Consider the following 21071-nt stretch of genomic DNA (forward strand, 5'->3'; position numbering starts at 1 on the left):
TTATTGGAAGATACTATCTTATGCTTCTTTTCAGTTTTGTCTTCTCTGGACTGAACTTTTTCAGTTTCCTTTGTCCGGTTCTCACTGGGCAGGCCTTCCGGAAGGCCCAGTCCCCTGGTCCTGTGACCGGAGAGCACAGAATGCCTGTCTCTGAGGATGGTATTTGCCTAATCACGCAGCCAAGGACTGCATTCACTTTCCTCCTCCGGCCACAGGAAGTTTTCAGCAGGATCAGAGGCTGGCTCAGAGTGACAATAACCACAATAAACAACAGCACCCACAAGCATTTATCAGATGCTTCTCGGTGGCAGGCGCTGTGCTAAGCACTTCCTGGGCACTCATTCACCCATTTCTCTCAGCGACAATATAAGCTCACCCATAGGAGCCCACTCATTAGAGCAGGGATTTATGTAAAGGCTCTGTCCTGAGTGGTGTGTGCACCTCAGCTTACTTAATTCCCATAGCAACCTTACGAGGTAGGTGTTATGTTATTCCCACTTTACAGATGAGGAAGTTGAGGCACAGAGAGGTTAAGCAACTTGTCCCAGGCCACAGAGCTAGAGCAGACTCTGAGTCAATGGTGGGAGCAGCCACGCATGATCCTGCCTCTGCTGAGCTTCCCGTTCCAGGTGAGGAAATGCAGGTTTGGAGGGTAGGCCACCTCCCCAAGGTCAAATAGTGACATTGGGATTTGGCCCCATTGCTGTGCCTCCGGAAGACTGTCTTTATCCATTGTCATCGTCCTCTGGGGTCTACTCCAGGTCTGTGGGTGACATCAGTGCTGGTCCATAAATACGGAGGGGCTGGGAAAGGGCCATTAGTAATGAGACCCAGAGCTCAGATCTCGAGTGGGGTGCTCCTTCTTTAACGAGCAGTGAGCCTGCTGTGGGAGGGTTAACTCGTTGCCATCCAAATGTATAGCGATGATCTGGAATAAGCATCATGCCAGCCCTTTCTCTCTTTTTTGAATCATTAATTAGATCCATCTAACATCCCGTGGTGTTTCGGGGAGGGTGACTGAGGGAGGAAGACGTCAGGTCATTCTCTCTTAGGCCACACTCAGGGTCTAACAACACTTACTAGAATGGTTTCGAAATTCAGATGCAAACAGACAGTAGGTCTTAAGGGATGTCTCTCTCAGCAAACTTTCTCACAGAGAGGCTCTGAAAGTCCTTGAATGGCTTCTCAAAACTTTCACGAAGAAGAATTGCCCTTGATTGAAAGCCCAGTTCTGGATTCCTGGCATCGCAGACAGAAAATGACCCATCTGGCCATTCATTTTCCCTGAGGCCACTTTGTGCTGGGTTGTGTAATAGTTTGGGGTGCAGAGTGCGGGGTGTGGAAGCCACCTCAACAGCTCTGGGTTAGAATTACTGCTCTGCCACCTACGGGCTGATGAACCACATGCAGACTCACCACTTCTCTCTCAGCCTTGTTGCTTTATGTGCACATGGGTGGGCATCTCTATGTCATAGGGTGGTTGTGCGAATTAACTGCAACGGTGCATCTAGAGCCCTCAGCTCAGTGCCTGGCCCCAGTGAAGGCAGCCGTTCCATTGGCCGGTTTCTGTGCAGGCATTGAGGATACAAGGGTGACTGTGCTATGGACCGATAGGGACCTTACTCTTAAGGAGCACACAGACTGCAGGCATGTGAACTCAATCACACAACCTTCCAAAGGTTCCATGATGACTACAGCAAAGCCAGTTCACAGACACTTGTAAAGGCTGTTGTTCCAGCTACGACAGATTACTCCGAATTTGGTGTTACACCATCTTATTGTGCCAGTGAATTCTCAGGGCCAGGAACTGGGACAGGGGACTGTGGGATGGCTTGTCTCAGCTCCACGCTGGCTGGGAATCAGAACCATCTAAAAGCTGACCTGCCCTCCTAGTTCTGGAGGTTGAGGCCAGTGAGTGACCGAAACCTCAGACAGGTCCTCAGCAGAACTCCCAGATGTGGCCTTGCCGCGTGGCTGCGGGGGCTGCCACACTTAATTTCCTAGTAGCTACATTAAGAAAGAAACAAGGCACAGGGGACATTAATTTTTCCAGCTTTATTGCATTATAATTGACGTGGAACATTGTGTAAGTGTAAGGTGTGCGATGTGTGTAAGTGATGTGAAACGATGACCACAATAAGGTAGTAAACACACCCTTCACCTCCCATAATCACCATTTTGTTGTTGTTACGGTGAGAACACTGCAGCTCTACTCTCATGGTAACTTGTACATAATACAGTATTATTTCCTGTAGTCCCCATGTTGTAACATTCATCTTCCAACCGCAAGTTTGTACCTTGACCTGGCAACCACCATTCTACTTTCTGTTTCTACGAGTTCAATGTTTTTTAGATGCCACATATACGTGAGATCATACAGTATTTGCCTTTGTCTCAGTTATTTCATTTGGCATAATGCCCTCAAGGCCCATCCATGTTGTTACAGAAGGCAGGATTTCCTTCTTTTCTGTGGCTGAAGAATATTCCATTTTATATATTACATATATACATCCCGTCTTCTGTACCCATTCACCCACTGATGGCCATGTAGTCATATCCTTGTCTCCCGATTGTGAATAGTGCTGCAGTGAACGTGGGGGTGCAGGCATTCCTTTGGCCTGGTGATTTCTTCTCCTTTGGACATACACCCAGAAGTGAGATCGCTGGATCACATGGTAGTTCTAGTTTTAATTTTTTTGTGGAACCTCCATACTGTTATCTATGATGGCTGCACCAGTTTACAGTCCCACCAACAATGCACCAGAGTTCCTTTTTCTCCAGTCTTGCCAGCGTTTGTTATCTCGTCCTTTTTTTAAAAATAATATTTATTCTGACATACATATTTTGGATATTAACTCCTTATCAGATATATGGTTAACTATTTTCTCCCATTCTGTAGGTTGCCTTTTCATAGTGTTGATTGGAGTTATTCCCTATGTTTTCTTCTAGTAGTTTTATGGCTTCAGGTCTTATGTTTAAAACCTTAATTTATTTTGAGTTAATTTTTGTGAGCGATATAGGATAGGAATTCAGTGTCATTTTTTTGCATGTGGACGTCCACTTTGCAGCACCATTTATTGAAGAGATATCCTTTCCTTATTGACAATCCTGGCTTCCTTGTCAAATATTAGCTGGCTGTATATGTGTGGGTTTATTCCTGAGCTCTCAGTTCTGTTCCATTGGTTTATGTGTCTGTTTTTATGCTAGTGCCATACTGTTTTGATTACTATGCCTTTGTAATATAGCTTGAAATCAGGGTTGTCCCGGGGCAGAATGGGCTGTTCTTTGTGCTCTACAGGGCACGGCAGGGCCAGCAGGGCAGGAGTCACCCTGACCAGATTTGGGCTCCATAAAAGAACTTCCTGTTAGCCAGGTCTGCCCTCCGTGTAATGGATTTCTGAAGTACCTGTCACTGAGAAGGTGTGAGCTGGGCCCTGACTTTGGTGGGCAAGCAGGAGAAAAATCTCTCTTTACTTGTGGGTTCCATGAAGACCCATCGATTTACCAAGTTTGATATTCTCTTAAAACACATCACAGCACATTTTAATTTTGATTTAATTTTGTTTTGTTTCACAACATTATTTTCATTTATTCATCTGTCTAGCTTTGCAATTTATAAGCTCATTAACTTTACTCATTTTTAAAAAAATTTCTATTTTCCCTTTTCTAAAAGCATCCAAAAATAGTACTCCCCAAAACAAATAAACAAAAGGCAAAGACTAGCCGCAGGTCTGGTTACGCACAGTTTAACCACCTCCATATTGCATGAGCTGTCTCATTTCCTCTGCATAGTATCTGGGAGTGTGAAGTGAGGGTTAAAACGTCCTGGTTCAATTGCCAGTCACTATCATCTTTAAAACTGACAGAGGACTCACTTAATATTAAACCAGCATTTGATGGAGATACTGCAGCGACAGGAGTCATAGAGTCATAGCAGGTGAATTGCATGGACTGGTTACTTGACCACCCGTAGTTAGGCAGAAACCCAGACCGGCTTGCAAGGTTCCACCGCCAGCAGCTCCCTGGTGGTCAGACCTTGAGGGGTAGTGGCCTTGGCCAAGGCTCGGACTGGACTCTCCTTCCTCCCATTTGGGAGCTGTGTCGAGAGGGCTACAGTAATTGAACCTCAGAAGCTCCCCACAGCCTCCAACCTTGAATTTCCCTCTTTCTTCCCCGTCACTTGAATCACCTTACGCCAGTGATGGCGAACCTATGACATGCGAACTCATTTTTTTGGTTGATTTTTCTTTGTTAAATAACATTTAAATATATAAAATAAATATCAAAAATGTAAGTCTTTGTTTTACTATGGTTGCAAATATCAAAAAATTTTTATATGTGACACGGCACTAGAGTTAAGTTAGGGTTTTTCAAAATGCTGACACGCGGAGCTCAAAAGGTTCGCCATCACTGCTTACGCTTTCTGAATCACTGAGTTGATTAGGGTCAAACCATGCTATCCTCTTCCAGAGCCCTAGTCCTCCCATCCCGTCTGCTCCCCATCGCTGGCACCCCATTCACTCCCCATTCATTCATCAAATGTTTATTGAGCCCCTGTTAGCTGGGCTCGGTGTGAGGGATGAAATAGAGAGTAAGGTGGGCAGGGCCCCTGTGCCTGAGGAGCTTAAGTCCCAGGCCAGCGCTAAGTTTTATGAGCAGCCAGCAAGCAGGACAGAGGAAGAGTGAGTGATGATATTCAGGTGAGGGGATAATTTTAGGTTAGGTGGCCAGGGATGTGCTTTCTGAGAAGGTCTCAGTGTTTCCACCCTTCCCCAGAGATGTCTGGCATTTTTGGTTGTCACAACGCGGGGAAGGGAGTGCTCCGGGCATTGTGTGAATATAGGTAACAAGAGATTATGAATGTTCGCCATTATCTGGGAGCTCTTGCAGGCAGAGCACAGTTAATCACCTCCCGAATGGGACAGACCATAAATATTGTAGGAGCTCAGAGGGGGAGATGTCACCCCTGATTGGAGGGGGCCATGAAGGTTTAATAAAGACGCCTGTGGGGCAGATACTAAAAGAGTGGATTTCAGCCGTTGTTGTTTTTGTTTGCTTATCTCCTTATTTATTACCAGTCTCTACCTACAGAAGTGGAAGCTCTTTGGGTGCAGAGATAACTATCCACTGCCACACCCTCAGTCCCTCAAATTGTGCCTGGCACAGAGTAGGTTCTCAATAAACATATGTTGAATAAAGAATTCAATATATATATAGGGATTTTTCACATGCATTTAATAGGTTAGGGTCCCCACACACAGAGAAATTATTCCTTGATCAGACGTATTAAATTCAATGAGTACAGCTTTCTTTCTTGCAGGACTTGTCAGAGCCTTTAACTTGAAAACTGGCTTGGAGAATCTCTGAAAGAGGGAGCTAATCCAAATTTATTAGAGCACGAGGTCCCTCTTTCCCGCAGCACCTCTTCATGCATGTGGAGCTGTGTTACTTGATGGAGCCCAGTTTGTGGAATATTCTAAAGTAATGGTGTTTTGTGTGTGCACCTTCTATTCTTCTCTCCATTTCTTACATGCCACACTCAAGCCTTGCCTCTGAGGTTTTTAGATGGCGGGGGGACACCCTGGTGGTCAGGTTTCTAAAATACAGTGCAGCCTCAGTTTCCCGAGGGGCCCAGGAATCGTCTGCTTCCTTTCCTCCTCCTTGCTGGAGCGGGGAGTCGGGTGAGTGCCATTGTCTCCCCCATCAGCTCCCCTCCCTGTCAGGTCTCCTCAGGGCCTGGCAGCTTCCCTGGGCACCACTGATCCCCCACCATGAAAAGGAAGTGTCACAGCCGCTGGGGCTGAGTGGAACAGGTTGGCGTGACATGCCCTCTTTACCCACGTCCCTCTGTCACGGATCCTGACAGGAGGGGGAGCTGGGGGAGGTGGGCGACTGGTGTGGGAGGGACGGCCCCCTCTAGGAAGCGAAAGGCCTGTTCCGGAGGTCCAGCCAGTCTTTAAGCCTCTACAGGGATTAATTTGAGTTTTGATTCACAGAACACTTGAGTCTGAATGTGATTTGAAAGGAATGAAGTTCTGCCCCACTGGCATGGCTCAGTGGTTGAGCGTTGACCTATGAACCAGGAGGTCACAGTTCGATTCCCAGTCAGGGCACATGCCTGGGTTGTGGGCTTGGTTCCCAGTGGGGGATGTGCAGGAGGCAGCTGATCAATGATTCTCTCTCATCATTGATGTTTCTACCCCTCTCTGAAATCAATAAGAACATATATTTTTTAAAAAAGGAATGAGGTTCTGATACATGCTACAACATGGGTGAACCTCGAAAGAAGCCAGACACAAAAGGCAACACGCTGTATGACCCCAGTTCTGTGAACTGCCTGGAACTGATAAACCCATAGAGTCAGCAGATTGGAGGATGCTGGGGGCTGGGGGAGGAGGTAATGGGGAGTGACTGACTCGTGGGTACAGGGTCTCTTCTGGGGGTGATGTTAATGTTTGGCCCTAGATTGAGCCAAACTTAAAATGAAGGAAGTTCTGCCCGGCCAGTGTGGCTCAGTGGTTGAGTGTCGACCCCTGAACCAGGAGGTTCATGGTTGCACAACACTGTGAATGCAGATACCACTGAAGTGTACACGTTAAAATGGTTAATTTTGTGATACGTGAATTTCATCTCACTTTTTAAAAAATAGATCCTTAGCCTGACTCTCTTCACTGAACAGATCCCTGGAGGAGTTTCGGCAGCTGGTCCAGACTGGAACAGGGAGTCTCACCCAGGCTGCAGTTAGGGTCACTGGGAGCTTGTAAACCCCTGGCTGCCCGGGCTCCATGTGCAGAGCTGATCTCGTGGTTCTGGGGTGGGGTCCGGGCAGTGGGAGAGGGGGGCGGGGGGTTGGAAACTGGCAGGTGAGCAGCCAGAGCAAGCGTCCCAGCATGTGTCTTCCATCCTGGGTTGTCTTCATACCATGTCCCTCCCAAGTCTTGACCGACAGGAGATGCTGGACATTCAAATGGTGCCTCCCACACTTCAATGTGCACATGAATCAGCGGGGAGCATGTTACACTGAAGATTGGGGTTCACCAGGTCCTGAAAGGGGTGTGAGAATCTGCCTTTCTAACCAGATCCAGGAGCAGGCTAACGCTGCTGTGCCAGGGACCACTCTCAGCTAGGTCTGAGATGCAAATAAATCAACACGGTTAACGTTCAGGTCCGGAGACTTTTAAAAGAGCATCTAGCACAAGGCAGTTATTCAGTCTCATGCTCTGTTTATGCCCTCTGGTCATTTGCGGTCATTTAATCTGACACCAGTTCTGTGAAGCAGGTATTTTGATTGTGCCTGTTCTACAGATGAGGAAACTGAGACTCAGGCAGGAGGGCTGGAGTCAATATTCTCAACCCCCACCCTTCACCGCCCGAGAAGTGTGTCTCACTTCCGATCTCTGTGTCTTGGCCAAGATGGTTCGGAGATGTCCCAGGTGATATTCAGAGTCCGAATTCAGCAGAGCTGAGCTGCTCTCTGACAAGGCGTGTCTGGGTATTGGAATGTAATAAGCAGGTCCCCCACATGAAGAGCTCTGGGGGTGACTTCAGGGGGCCTTCCCGCCTGCTTCTGATGGGCTGACAGCACAGTGATTGGGATGAAGATGACCAACTCCTGGTTTGCCTGGGGCTTTCCTAGTTTTAGCACAGAAAGTCCCAGGTCCATGGAGACGCCCTGGTCCTTGGCAGATGGGGTTGATTGGCCCCTACTTATCTGAGTCCAGTTCCTTCACAACTTGCGAGGACCACAGGTTGGCGGTGGCCAGTGGGCCTGATGTCTGGCGATGCCCCTCCTGTGGCTGTTCCCACCTGTGGCGTGTTTGGTCAGTAACCATGGCCTTTTCAGCAGTGTGCCTGGGGACACCCCGGGCCTGTTCTGTGCTGAGAAGCTTAGCATTTTCAGAAGAGCTCGTGGAAGGATGCAGTTTTGATTTCATCCTCATTAAGGACCCGGAAACATGGAAAGACAAAATATTTTTAAATAATTGAGGGATCTCATGATTTACTGTAGGAAACATATTATCTTGAAGGCTGGTTCCTTAATGGGCTGGTTGGAGAGCTTCCTTTCTCTGTCTCGAGGAGGTGACGATAGTAAAAGCAGCAAAATAACAGAACTACAGAAACCGCAGCAACAAAGATGACTGTGATGATGACTTTGGCTGCCATTTACGGAGCACATGTCCAGAGTCTCCAAATGGACCGTAAACATGCTGACAAATGGCATGGTAGCAAGCAGGCCCAGCCAACTTTTTCTTAAAGGTCCAAACAGTAAATATTTCAGGCTTCTGAAGACCATATGGTTTCTGTTATAACTACTCAACTCAGCCATTCTAGGGTGTCATCAGCCGGACAACAATCTGTAAGCGAATGAGCATGGCTGCTTTCCAGGTCAATCATATTTATAGAAATAGGTGGGCTATGCTTCGCTGACCCCTCATGTAAGAGAATGGTCTTCGGGAGTCACACTTGGGTTCCAGACCCAGCTCTGCCACTTTCTAGCAGTGACCTTCAGCATGTGTCACCTTCAGCATGTGTCACCTTGACCTCTCAGAGCCCCAGTGTGCTCATTTGTACAATGGGGACAAGGATATGCCCAAACTCACCGGTGTGTAGTGAGGATTAAATGCCTGTCTGGAGCCCCTGCATCATAGCCAGTGCTTAGTAAATGTTAACTCCTTTCTGCAGGCTCCCCAGCATGGGGCGAGGATGCATGAGGCATCCTGGTCCCTCTTTCAGACACTGCCATAAAAGCGATGTATGTTGTCCAAACCCTCTTGTCAGTGGCCTGCAAGCTCACTGTCCCGGCCCTGGAAGGAACGCAGTGTTCCTCCCCCAGGTGTTCCGGAATGAGGGAGCGGCTGATGCCCTTCTCCCTCTTTGTTTCAAGCCCCATAAATCACTCTGACAGGGCTTGTTGTTACTTAACTCTGCACATTGTTTTGGCAGCTGCTGGTAGAGGGGCAGGGGCGGGACATTGTTTTGTCCGGAATTGCTTCAGGAATGGAAATGTTTTTTGTATGAATTAATATTCATCAAATAGATCAGGTAAATATCCAGTAGCGACAATGCCTGGGACATTTATCAATTCCAGCTTCAGAATGCAATAATTTTTCAGATGGCACTGAGTCCCAATAATGAAGCCTGCCTGAGGAATCCCATTTTTCTCAGGTCCAGGTTGGTGGAGGGGGATGGTGAGGATTTATTTTTCACTTTTATATGAAGAACTAGAGGCCTGGTGTACAGATTTGTGCACCAGTGGGGTCCCTCAGCCTGGCCTGTGCCCTCTCACAATCTGGAATCCCTCGGGGGATGTCAGACTGCTGGTTTCGGCCCGATCCTGCGAGGCATGTAGTAGTGTGCCAAGCAGCAGGTGGCCAGGGAGGAGCCCGAGCCCGGGCCGGGCACTGCTCCTGGTCATCCCAGCCCCGCTGTGCCTGTTGCTGCCACTGCTCGGTAGCACTGCTGCGGAGGCAGGAGAGGCTTGTGGCGGTCAGCTGAGCAGCCCTTCTGCTGTGGGAGCACACTGACCACCAGGGGGCAGCTCCTGAGTTGAGCGTATGCGCCCTGGTGGTCAGTGCACGTCATAGTGACCAGTCAAACAGTCTAATGGTCATTTAGGGTTTTATATATATAGATGACACTCTCTTGTCAGAGTTGGGGCTGGAAGTCAGGATAGAACTTTCTTCTGAGCCTGAAACTTGGATGAGGAGTTTGGCAGATCCTGGTTCCAAAGATGCAATGGGCTTCTGGGTGTTTCTGGGAAAGAGTTAGGGTAGGAAACAGAAGGGGATGGACCATGATTGGCCCCTCCCCACACCTGCTCTGTCCTGGGTGCCATGCTAAGAGATCATTCTACTCCTTCAGTCACCCTCACACAAACTCAGGGCATCGGTTCTATTATTATTACTTTATGTCCATTTTATCTGTCTATCTATTTTAATACATTTTTTTATTATTGATAGTATTACAGCTCTCTCTCATTTCCCTACCCCCTTTACTCCCCTCTTCTTAGCCCCTCTCCTTCCCCCCCCCCAAGTCTTCACTACCCCATTGCCCATGTCCATGGGCCATGCATATAAATATATAAGCTCTTTGGTTTATCTCTTCTCATCCCCCCAACCCCACATTGAGGTATGTCAGTCTGTTCACGCTTCTATGCTTTGTATCTTATTTTGTTGGTCAATTCATTTGTTCATTAGATTCCACAAATAAGTGAGGTCATGGATATTTGCCTTTCTCAGATTGGCTTATTTCATTAGCATAATATTTCCCAGGTCCATCCATGCTGTCCTAAAGGGTAAGAGATCCCTCTTTTTTTACAGCTGCATAACATTCCATAGTGTAAATGTCCCACAGCTTTTTTATCCATTCATCTACTAATGGGCACTTGGGCTGTTTCCAAATCTTAGCTATTGTAAATAATGCTGCTATGAACATAGGGGTACATATATTCTTTCTGATTGGTGTTTTGGGGTTTTTAGGATATATTCCCAGAAGTTTAGGATCAAACCCAAGTTCCATTTTTAATTTTTTGAGGAAACTCATTATGTCCATTTTATAGATGAGAAACTTGAAGCTCAGAGAGAAGAGTAGGCAGAATAATGCCCCTCCTCCCACCCTCCATGTCCACATCCTAATCCTTGGAACCTGTGACTATGTCACCTTATATGGCAACAGGGATTTTGCAGATGTGACTCAGTGAAAGGTCTGGAGAGGGGGACATGATCCTGGATTGTCCAGGGGGCCTGATATCATCACAGAGTCTCTTATAAGAGGAAGAGGAAGAGGAAGGCACAGGGTCAGAGTCAGAGAGAGGGATTTGAAGGTGCTCCTCGGCTGGACCTGGAGATGCAGGAAGGAGCTGGGAGCCACAAGGAATGTGGGTGGCCTTGAGCAGCTGGAAAAGCAAGGAAACAGATTGTCCCCCAGGGGGGTGGTGATGTGTGATTTTAGCCCAGGAAGACTCTTCTGTCCAGGACTCTGAGGCACTAAATGGCTATTGCAAACACTGCTGCTGTGAGCACCTATGCCAGGAGATGCTTGAGCCCATTTTCGGTTTTTGGCGAGCATCTGTAGGAGTGAAACTGCGGAGTCGTGAGCTGATTCTGTGTTTAACTTTCCGTGGAGCTATCATCCAGTCTTGGTGTCATGATTTCTTTCACTGTTTCCCAGGATGCACTGGGGAGAAGGGCTGCCGTGGCTGTGTTCTCTGTAGTGTCCCCAGCGTGTGATTCTGAACCTGACACACAGTAGGCAGTTAGGAAATACTGGTCGAATGAGTGAGCAGTGAATCGAGTGACTTTAGGCTGATCTCCCTGCTCTGGGTGAATCCCGGGGACTGCGGAGGCTTCACAGCAGGGCTGCGACTCCATGGGAGCTCTCGTCACCATGTTCCTGGCACATGGTGAGAAACTGTTCATCCTCGCACCTGTGCTGGCACTAGGTCCTGTCGGCTCCACCTCCAGCCTAGGAAACCGAGGCTTGGAGGAGTGAAGGGCACGTGCCTCGTAAGCGACAGGGCTGGGATTTGAATCCAGGTCTGTTTGACTCCAAAGACCATGCTCTTCCCCAACACAGTGGTATTCTCATGGGTAGAAAGGACACTCTCAGGAATGTAACATGGGTCACGAAGTGTACCGGGCGGCTTACATCCCTTCCATTTCGTCCAGAGTGATAAACCTGATGGTGCTGGTGCTGAGGACAATGACTTGGTCCTTACTACCAGGATATGTCTGACTCGGTGCCAAGCGATTTCATTACACTGTCTCATTTAGTCCTTAGCCACCATGTTACCTGGCAGATATGATTCTTCCCAATTTACAGACAGGTAAGTTGAGGCTCACATAGTCCCTTGCTCACAAATGCCCAACTAGTAAGAGGCAGAACTGGTGCTGAAATGCAGGCTTTCGGCCCCAGTCTCCAGGCATGCTGACCCCACACTCTCCTGCGGGCAAGCTGGGGCAGCCTCCTTCCTGCACCTGGGGGCAGATGCCATTCTCTGGGCACCAGAGGCATCTGTGAAGAGTCCGAATTGCTCCCAGAGCATCACAGGTAGGGACAGTCGAAACCTCGTCGTGTTCTCCTAGTGTGCCAGCCTGTCCTTTTGGCAGGCGATCTTCCTGTGAAAGGTGACATCGTTCTCCAGAGTGGCTGTCTCGAGGAGGCAGGGTGGGGTGATGGCTCTGGAAGGATGACAGTGCTGATATCGGAAAAAGATAGAGGTTTTCGAACCTTATGCCTGTAGTCCCTGAAGTGTAAGGGGTAGAAACTAGCTTCCCGGGTGCGTTCAAAGGCAAGGGACAGAGTCTCCTGCGGCTGAGGAATGATGAATGGGTGTCCCTTGGTGATGCAAATCAGGACGACATGTCTGGGGGCCATCTCTCTGCTAACAGAAGGAAGCATGACACCTGCTTGGAATGGGGGATGCGGGGATACCTGTTAGCCCGCAGGGCTCTGAGGCTGTGGGCGCGGCCCCTTCCATCTCTGTCCCCGAGGAGCTGCCTGCTGACAAGAACCCTCCATACAATGTCACCATCATCCTCTGGCGATGAGAATGAAGGAGGAGCCGTCAACCACCCACCCCTCCCTGATTGAAGCCCTTCCTATCCCACCTTATTTATTTTTGTTAATCCTCACCTGAGGATATTTTTTCCATTTCTTTTCAGAGAGAGTGAGAGGGAGAGACAGAAAGAGAGAGAGCGAGAGCGAGAGAGAGTGAGACATCAATGTGAGAGAGACACATTGACTGGTTGCTACCGGCTGCCTCCTGCATGCTCCCCAATCAGGTGCGAGGAGGGAATCCGCAACCCAGGTATGTGCCTTTGACCAGGAGTGGAACCAGAGAGACCCTTCAGTGCACGGACCGATGCTCTAACCATTGAACACACTGGCCAGGGCTTTCCATCCTATCTAAAGTGACCATGGTGTGCGTGCGTGTGGTGTTGTGAGTGTTGTGAGTGTGCACGCACCTGATGCAACCCAACATTTGCTGTGGCGCCTTCACTTCTAAGACACCCGGTTATTTTTAGGGATGATGCGCTCAACATAAAAATAACTGGTTATTTTTACAATTGGGTGCATCAGTCACATTCTGACATATTCCAGCTCTGGAGAAGTAGTGGCCAAACAGCATCAAAAGACAAGCAAAGGGAGCAGAGTGAGTCAGACAGGGGGACAAAGCCCCAGACCTGGGGCCAAGGGGCCGGGACAGGCTGCTCATCTGATTAAAGTGGCCGAGATTCCTAATAACAGCAGCCTTGGTGGAGGTTGTGCTGAGCCGGGCCCAGTGCCGAGCACTCTCCACGCAGGGTCCCATTTGCCCTGCAAGGATCTCTGGGATGGGTGCTTCCACAGTCCGCTGTGCAGTGTTCTGTGCATATGGGGCACGGACGGTAGGCGCCTGGCAAGGTGCTGCACGGAGTGTCACTGGCTCTGTGCAGGGCCTCTTCTCCTCCTTGTGTCTTAGCGAGGGAGCGTCAGGTCCTGCCCCTTTGATAAGCTGCACGTGTCTATACAGGGGCCACTTACTGCGACACCGAGCTGTGCAACTTATTGTTTGGGGTTGGAGAGAAGCTTTGAGAGAGACCTGGAAAAGGCGATTCTGGTCCATAGAGAAACAGGGAACAGTTTATTAGGGAGACACAACGTTGCATCACAGTACAGCCATCTGGGAGGTGTAGTGGGACAGACTGCGGTAGGGGTCTTGACCATTTATTTATTTGTTTGTTCGTTTGAGAGCCGGGGGTGGGGGAATGTAGGGACGTGCTCAACTCTGAGATCCCTTGGTCTAAAGATCGCTGTCTATTCTCAATCTCTTCCCAAGACTTCTCTTTCCCAGTTTCATCCTATAGAGAGGGTCTGCCTTGTGAAGTTGGTGAACTACTGGGACATTGTTCTTTAAAATGGCTCCTTTCACAGAGGTGATTACAAAGCTGACAGATGTTTCAAGAATCTTCTGCCATCGCTTCTCCTCATTGCACATGTCTCGGCAGGTAGTTGTCCAAACCTTTCCATGAAGCTCTGGGGGGATCGCACTCTTCCTCACTAGTCTGCTCTGGTGACGGCTAGTAGTTCTGCTCACCGGAAAGCTCCTGCTGTGCCTGCCCATGTGGTTTGCGTACCCTTCCCTTCCTAATCGATCTTTGCACTTTACTTTGACTAATGAACTGATCGCTTGGCTTCCTTTCTCTCATTCATTCATTTCTTCGTTCCAACATCTTTGGGTGCCCACTGCGTGCCAGGCATCTCTCTCCGTGTGCTACAGAGCCCAGGCTGGACAAGACCAATGTGATCCACACAGACCTTGCAGTCGATAGGGAGGGGAGGAGAGCAACAATAAATGGAGAAAACCAGGTGCATATACATTTTAACTTGTGCTCCATGGGAAGGCAGTGACGGAGAATATCAAGCAGTGAGGACCAACCCAGGTAAGCTGGTTAGGGAAGGATGCTGGATGATCGAGCCCAGAGCTGATGTACATAATGAAAGCCCATTTATTTTAGTTTCCTAATTTTATTTGCTATTTTATATCATTACAGTCAGCCTTAGTATAGAGACTCGGTGGGGAGGGGGGCGGGGGCTGGGTTTTCACACTGAGCTCCGTATGAAGACGTGGGCATTGTGGTTGGTGTTCAGGAAGACTGCGCGTCTCATGTGGTTGGAACACTTCTCTCCCTGGGGAAAAGCAATCCACCAGACATTGTTTCCTTTTTAAATCTCAGAGCAAGTGGAGCAAAGGTAATGCTGTCGTTCATTAAGAGCCTACTTTGGTCTGCGTTTCACTCTTCTTTCTCAGCGGTTCTCAACCTGTGGGTCATGACCCCTTTGGGGGTCGAACGACCCTTTCACAGGGGTCGCCTAAGACCATCCTGCATATCAGATATTTACATTACGATTCATAACAGTAGCAACATGACAGTGATGAAGTAGCAATGAAAATAATTTTATGGTTGGGGGTCACCACAACATGAGGAACTGTATTAAAGGGTCGCAGCATTAGGAAGGTTGAGAACCACTGCTTTACGTTATGGGTGTCCTAAAGCATGACGGTGGTTTGGGAGTATCTCCTGGGCATTTGGAATATTTGTTGCGGAATTCTGGGTCTCCTTTGGAGAATATTGATTTTTGCTTGTTCGTTTGGATTTTTGAAGCCACCAATCTGGTTAGGTCAGACTGCACATCCGTCTTGCCTTCTGTGGGAGGCAGTCCCGGGCCAGATCATTTTTCACAATTTTCTGTGTGCTTCTTTGGGTTTGTTCAAAGCCAGTGTATCATGGCACACACAGAATTAGGGACCCCCTTCTCCAGCTCTTTTCTTTAGGGTGTATTTTCCCCATTCTCTGGTCCCCTCTTCTGTTCTTCCGGCCCAAAAGATGGGGGCGGGGGGTTTCAATTGGAGTTTAGCTTTCTGTCCCACTGCACAGTTTGAATGACTGATCCTGTCCTTGGCGTGAAATGGTGAGAGAAAGGACAGAAAAAAACCCGTGGATTCCCCTCACATGGTCCACATAACATTGGCCTCATCCCTAAGCGATGGGTGGGTTTTCTCTTGGGACTCTTGGTGCCTGGATGGAGTGCAGTGCTGGTGGGAATGTAGAATGGCTCAGCCACAGTGGGAAACACTTTGGTGGTTTCTCAGAAGGTTAAACATGAATGAATATGTGGTCCAGCAAGTCTACTTCTAGGCTGGACAAGACCAATGTGATCCACACAGACCTTGCAGTCGATAGGGAGGGGAGGAGAGCAACAATAAATGGAGAAAACCAGGTGCATATACATTTTAACTTGTGTCGAAAAACAGTTGTTCAAAGAATCGAAAAACAGTTGTTCAAACAAATACTTGTATGCAAATGTTCTTAATAGCCAAAAGGTGGGAACAACCTGAATGTCCATGAGCTGATGAATGGATACACAACATGTGATCTAACCACATCACGGAATATTACTCAGCCAAGGGACGAGATTCTGAGCCAGGATGTAACATGGGTGAACCTTGAAAACACTTTGCAAGGTGAAAGAAGCCAGCCAGCCAGCCGGCGTGGCTCAGTGGTTGAACATCAATCCATGAACCAAGAGGTCCCTGTTCAAATCCCAGTCAGGGCACATGCTTGGATTGAGGGCTCAATCCCCAGTGGGGGGCATGTAGGAGGCAGCTGATGGATGTCTCTCTCTCATAGATGTTTCTATCTATCCTTCTCCCTCCCTCCCTCTCTCTCTAAAATAAGTAAAGCATCTATTTTTTTTAAGAAGCCATCACGAAAGACCACACATTGTGTGATTCCACTTGTATGAACTATTCAGAGTAGGTGAATCCATAGAGACGGGCGACAGGTTAGTGGTTGCTGGGAGAAAGAGGGAATGGGGAATGACTGTTTGGTAGGTGTGGTCTTTTCTTTAGGGATTGGTGAATATATTTTGAAATTGATAGAGACAGCATTGTAAATGTACTAAATGCCACTGAATGCAACACTTTAAAATGGTTAACATGGATTTCATCTCAATAAAAAATAAATTAGAAAAAAAAGAGCTTTGTTAAAACAGAAAAGCTACCTACCCTAAAGTTAATGACTAAAGGTTAATCGGGCCCGATCTCGTGGTGGGGAGTAAAATCGCAAATGCCTTGTAGAGCAGGACCTGGGAAGGATTACCAGGTCAGAACCCATGGTCTCTGCCCCATCCCATCTCCCAGGTGACTGACCTGCAAAGGCTGGGGTCAGTACACTTGTTTAGTTTGACTTGGGGACATTCTGAGGGAGGGACAGTGCCCAGAGGGACCCAGGGTTTGGCTGGATGCCGAGCTCATTCATGAGGTCTTAGGTTAAGATTCTGGACAGTGTTGAATTGCTTTGACAACTGTGTGTTTTTCATCTGTCCATACTTACTTCTTTTTGCAATCATACACACTAGAAACTTGAAAATTCTTCCTGGATTTCAGATCTTACCCTTGCAAGGATTATGGCTGAAACCACTGTCCTATTTGACTTTTGGATGGTCAGAGCGTTGTTTCTGGTGGTGATCTGAAGGTCTGTGGGAAAGCGTTCAGACTTTTCAGGGCTTTCGAGGGAGATGGGGGCTCCCGAGAGAGCCGTGGTGGTGAGGGGTGCACGCCTGGATCGGAAGCCGCACTCTACCTGCTGTGTGATCGTGGGCAGTTCAGTGTCTTAGGTCATCCTTTGTTTCCTCCACTGTAAAATGGAGACAATAGCAGAATTTTCTTCATAGGGGCTCAGGAGGATAATGAAAAGTGATGCATGTAAAATACTTACAAGACTATCTGGTACATAGTAAATGCTCAATAAACAGTAACTATTATTTGTGTGAATAATAATTGTTCTTACTATGATTTTTTTGCATAACCAGTGACTCTACTAGTATTTAAACATTTTCAAACAGCATCTAAAAGTTCCATTTCTTGCTACAAAATTATGAGGATTAAAGTAAAAACTTACTTTTTTTGTTTCATCAGTAACTTCAGTCTAGTATATTCAACCAACATCTAATTCTCTCTGGAAAGCTTGGAGGATTAAACTAACAAGGGCTTTGAAATATTCACAGAAGTTGCAGGCAGTGGCGATTCTGAACAGTAGTCTCTTTGCCAGTCCTGCCTTTGAAGGGCTAAAGCGCATGTGCATCCAAGGCTGGCTCTGAAATTCTGACGAATTCTAAGTCATGCATTGGCCTGTGTATAGCATTTTAATAGGAAGGGATGAAGAAGTTAGACACTTGCCTAGACTTTTTGAAATCATTTCCTCCCTTGAAAATGTCTTTTATTTCTTAGTCCCTTCCTAGAGAATATCAAAAGAAAACCCCCTGCATCTTGAAATGTCTTTAATCAATCCCCAGACCTTTCACACCTTAAAATCTATTCCCTTCTCCCCGCCCAGCTCAAGACTTGAAATAAAATGGTTTTGCAGAAATGGATGACAAGATAGCAAGGGTTGCAATTAATAACCCTCCAAACACCTTGGTACACACCTCCCCTATTTAAAATGAAAAATTACCCTTTTCCCCGAGACTCTATTATAAAGGGGATCAAAAGCAGCAGGGAAGAGTTGATATAATGCAGTCCATCTGCAGCAGCCTTCGGAGGGAGGAGTGGAGGCCCCGCCAGTGGAGCAGCTGGCAGTGGGACGATGATGAGGCTCTTTGCCTCTTCATCCCCAAACTTCTCATTTTGAAATGGAGGCATGGAGAGGCGAGGATTTGATGGTGATGGGAACTGGGCAGGGGTAAAGCCTTTCTTCCTCTCTGTTCACCGGGGCAAATTAATTTGAAACAACTTCAGGACGGGGATACTTGGGGGCAACTTGGTGCTTCCTTGACTCTAGTGGAGGTGTGTGTGTGTGTGTGTGTGTGTGTGTGAACAACTGTAGGCGAAGGGGGCCAGTGGGCCCAGCTTACCTATAGGTGACTACCCTGGAAGAGGTTTTAGCCAAGTCCTATCACTCATTCACACTCATTTATAAAATGAATCAATAGCACCTACTTTACAGGGCAGGTAAGGTAAGCACAGTGGATGGCTGGGGAGAAAATTGGATGAGTCCCAGGCACCCAGAATAGATGTCTCCAGCGACCTCAATCACCTGCCTACTTGCCTGCATCATCGTGCTGGTCCAGGCTCTGAGCTGACGCCTTCACTCACTTTATCTCATTGTGTGCTCCTTACTTCGCTCTGATATTTGCTCAGATGCCCACTGTCACTTCCTCATTCTCTGCTGACTGAAGGGACTCCCCAGCATTGTTTTGTGTGTGTGTGTGTGTGTTCCAAGCCCTGCTTTCTTTCCCATTATTGCACTTATTATCACTGACAATCACAGATAATGTATTGTACATGACATCTTATAGATAATACTAGAGGCCCAGTGCATGAAATTTGTGCATGGGTAGGGTCCCTAGTGGCTGCCAGCTGCTGGCCAGGGCCTTCCTTCATTCCATGCCGCCCCCTGGTGGTCAGCGCACGTCATAGTGAACAATCGAACTCCTGGTCCGTCAAACTCCCGAGGAGACACTTTGCATATTAGGCTTTTATATATATAGATTTTATCTGTGTCATTTATTTGTTTATCCCCTTTTCTCCCCTGTTACTCCACAAAGTATGCAAGCTCTGCAAGGACAGCGACTTGGGTCTTTTTCATTCATTGCTCTGTCCCGGTTCCTAGAATAATGCCTGGTACCTGAGAGGTGTTCACATGTCTATGAAACACTTGGATGAGTGAGTGGATACATTGCACCCTCCAAAGGAGCCATGATCATTCTCATTTTACAGACCTCAAAACTGAGCTCAGAGAGGTCAAGTAACTTGCCCAAAGCCACAGAACTGTCATTGTTGGAGCCAGAGTTCTAAGCCAGATCTCTCTGAGTCTCTATCACACATTCTTCCATTTCACCCAGGGAGGGCAAGAGCTTGAGTTAGTGACAATGTCTTAGTTGCTTCTTTGTGGCCTTGGAATGCAGTGTATTATGAAGATAACTTAAGAAATATTTTTACTTTCTTAAACAGGTTTTACGTATGTTAATTGGACAATAAGCTTGTATTCCTTGAGCAAATACAGTGTAGTGTGCATATGCTGTCACATGTGTAGTGTGTATACAGTGTAATGTGCACATATGCATAAGTACAGAGAGTGTAACACACCTGTTTTGTTCTCTGCTTCTTTGTTACAACTCAGGCGGCAACCTTTCCAAACAAGACTGGACCATCCAGTGGCCCACCACGGAGACGGGGAAGGAGAACAGCCCAGTGTGTGCCCCGGAGCCGACGCCATGGATCCGCACCCACCTCTCCCAGAGCCCCAGGGTGCAGTCCAAGTGCGCCCAGCTCTACTGTCACGCCAGCCCCACCCCTGGGGCCCCTGTGTATACTCAAGTGGACAGGCTCACTGTGGACACCTACCCGGGCCTGTGCCCGCCACCGCCCCTGGAATCAGGCCACCGTTCCCTGCCCCCGTCGCCCCGGCAGCGGCATGCAGTCCGCACCCCGCCACGCACCCCCAATATCGTCACCACCGTGACCCCGCCAGGCACGCCGCCCATGAGGAGGAAGAACAAGCTGAAGCCCCCAGGGACCCCACCGCCCTCCTCCCGGAAGCTGATCCACTTGCTCCCGGGGTTCACGGCCCTGCATCGGAGCAAGTCCCACGAATTCCAGCTGGGTCACCGCGTGGACGAGGCCCACACGCCCAAGTGAGTGCATGGTGGGTGCCCTGGGGCAGCTGAGCCCGGGGCTGTGGGAGGGGGTGGTGAGGGGCTGCCTGCCTTGAGGCCCAGGACCTGCCCAACTCAGGGAAGCCTGAACAGACTTATGTTTCCCTCCTCCAATTGAATGAAAGATCCATGAGAAAATAGAGTGGAATTTTCCAGAAATGACCCTTCTGAATACTATTACTGTCCTAAAGTAGGGGTCTGCAAACTGTAGTTTGGGGGTCAGGTATGAATCTCTGGCCACAGAGTCAGGTTCATATGTATTGTCCCTGGCTGCTCCCCCACCGTGATGGCGGTGTTGAGTATGGCCCGCAAAGCCATAGATACTGACCACGGGGTCCTTGCTGGGGAACTTTGCCAACTTCTGGGGGGTCTACCTTAGAGTTACCCCTAGAAATAGGATGTGAATGTCACAGGCAATATAATGTTTTCTAGTGGCCACATTCAAAAGAGTGAAAATAAACAAGGGCTAGGCATTTCCATAATATGTGTTATGTAGCCCATTATATCAAAATGTTGTCACTGTAGTGTAGAGTCCGGAGGCATTTTGCTGTCTTTTTTCCCACCATATGTTCGAAATCCAGTGTATATTTTATGCTTCCTGCTGACCTCGATTTGGATTGCCCTCCTTTCAAGTGTGGAATGGCCACACGGGCGAGGGGCTATTGTCCAGGTCAGCCCTCGGCCCACCCTGTGCAAGGGACATGCTTAGTGTTGTAACTAAGATGCATGTCCTGACCTGCTCAGCTTCCTTGTCAGAATGTTAGTTGACCATACACATATGTGGGTTCATTTCTGGGCTCTTGATTCTCTTCCATTGGTCTGTGTGTCTGTCTTCATGCCAGGACCACACTTTAAACATCAGCCTTTCTTTG

At 48.1% G+C, this 21071-nt stretch overlaps 1 protein-coding gene across 2 annotated transcripts in view; it reads left to right on the top strand.

Annotated features, from left to right (window-relative positions):
• The window catches only part of KSR2 (kinase suppressor of ras 2), a 267439-nt gene that overhangs the window by 81009 nt on the left and 165359 nt on the right, over nucleotides 1-21071 (top strand). For both annotated transcript variants that reach the window (XM_070399254.1, XM_070399255.1), the window contains exon 4: nucleotides 19665-20178. In XM_070399254.1, coding sequence (XP_070255355.1) covers nucleotides 19665-20178 — 514 coding nt within the window. The remainder of the gene's footprint in view (nucleotides 1-19664; nucleotides 20179-21071) is intronic.

The sequence above is a fragment of the Myotis yumanensis genome, unplaced genomic scaffold (genome assembly GCF_028538775.1).
Source record: "Myotis yumanensis isolate MYYU_CA2020_CCGP unplaced genomic scaffold, mMyoYum1.0.hap1 SCAF_19, whole genome shotgun sequence".
Classification (NCBI taxonomy): Eukaryota; Metazoa; Chordata; class Mammalia; order Chiroptera; family Vespertilionidae; genus Myotis; species Myotis yumanensis.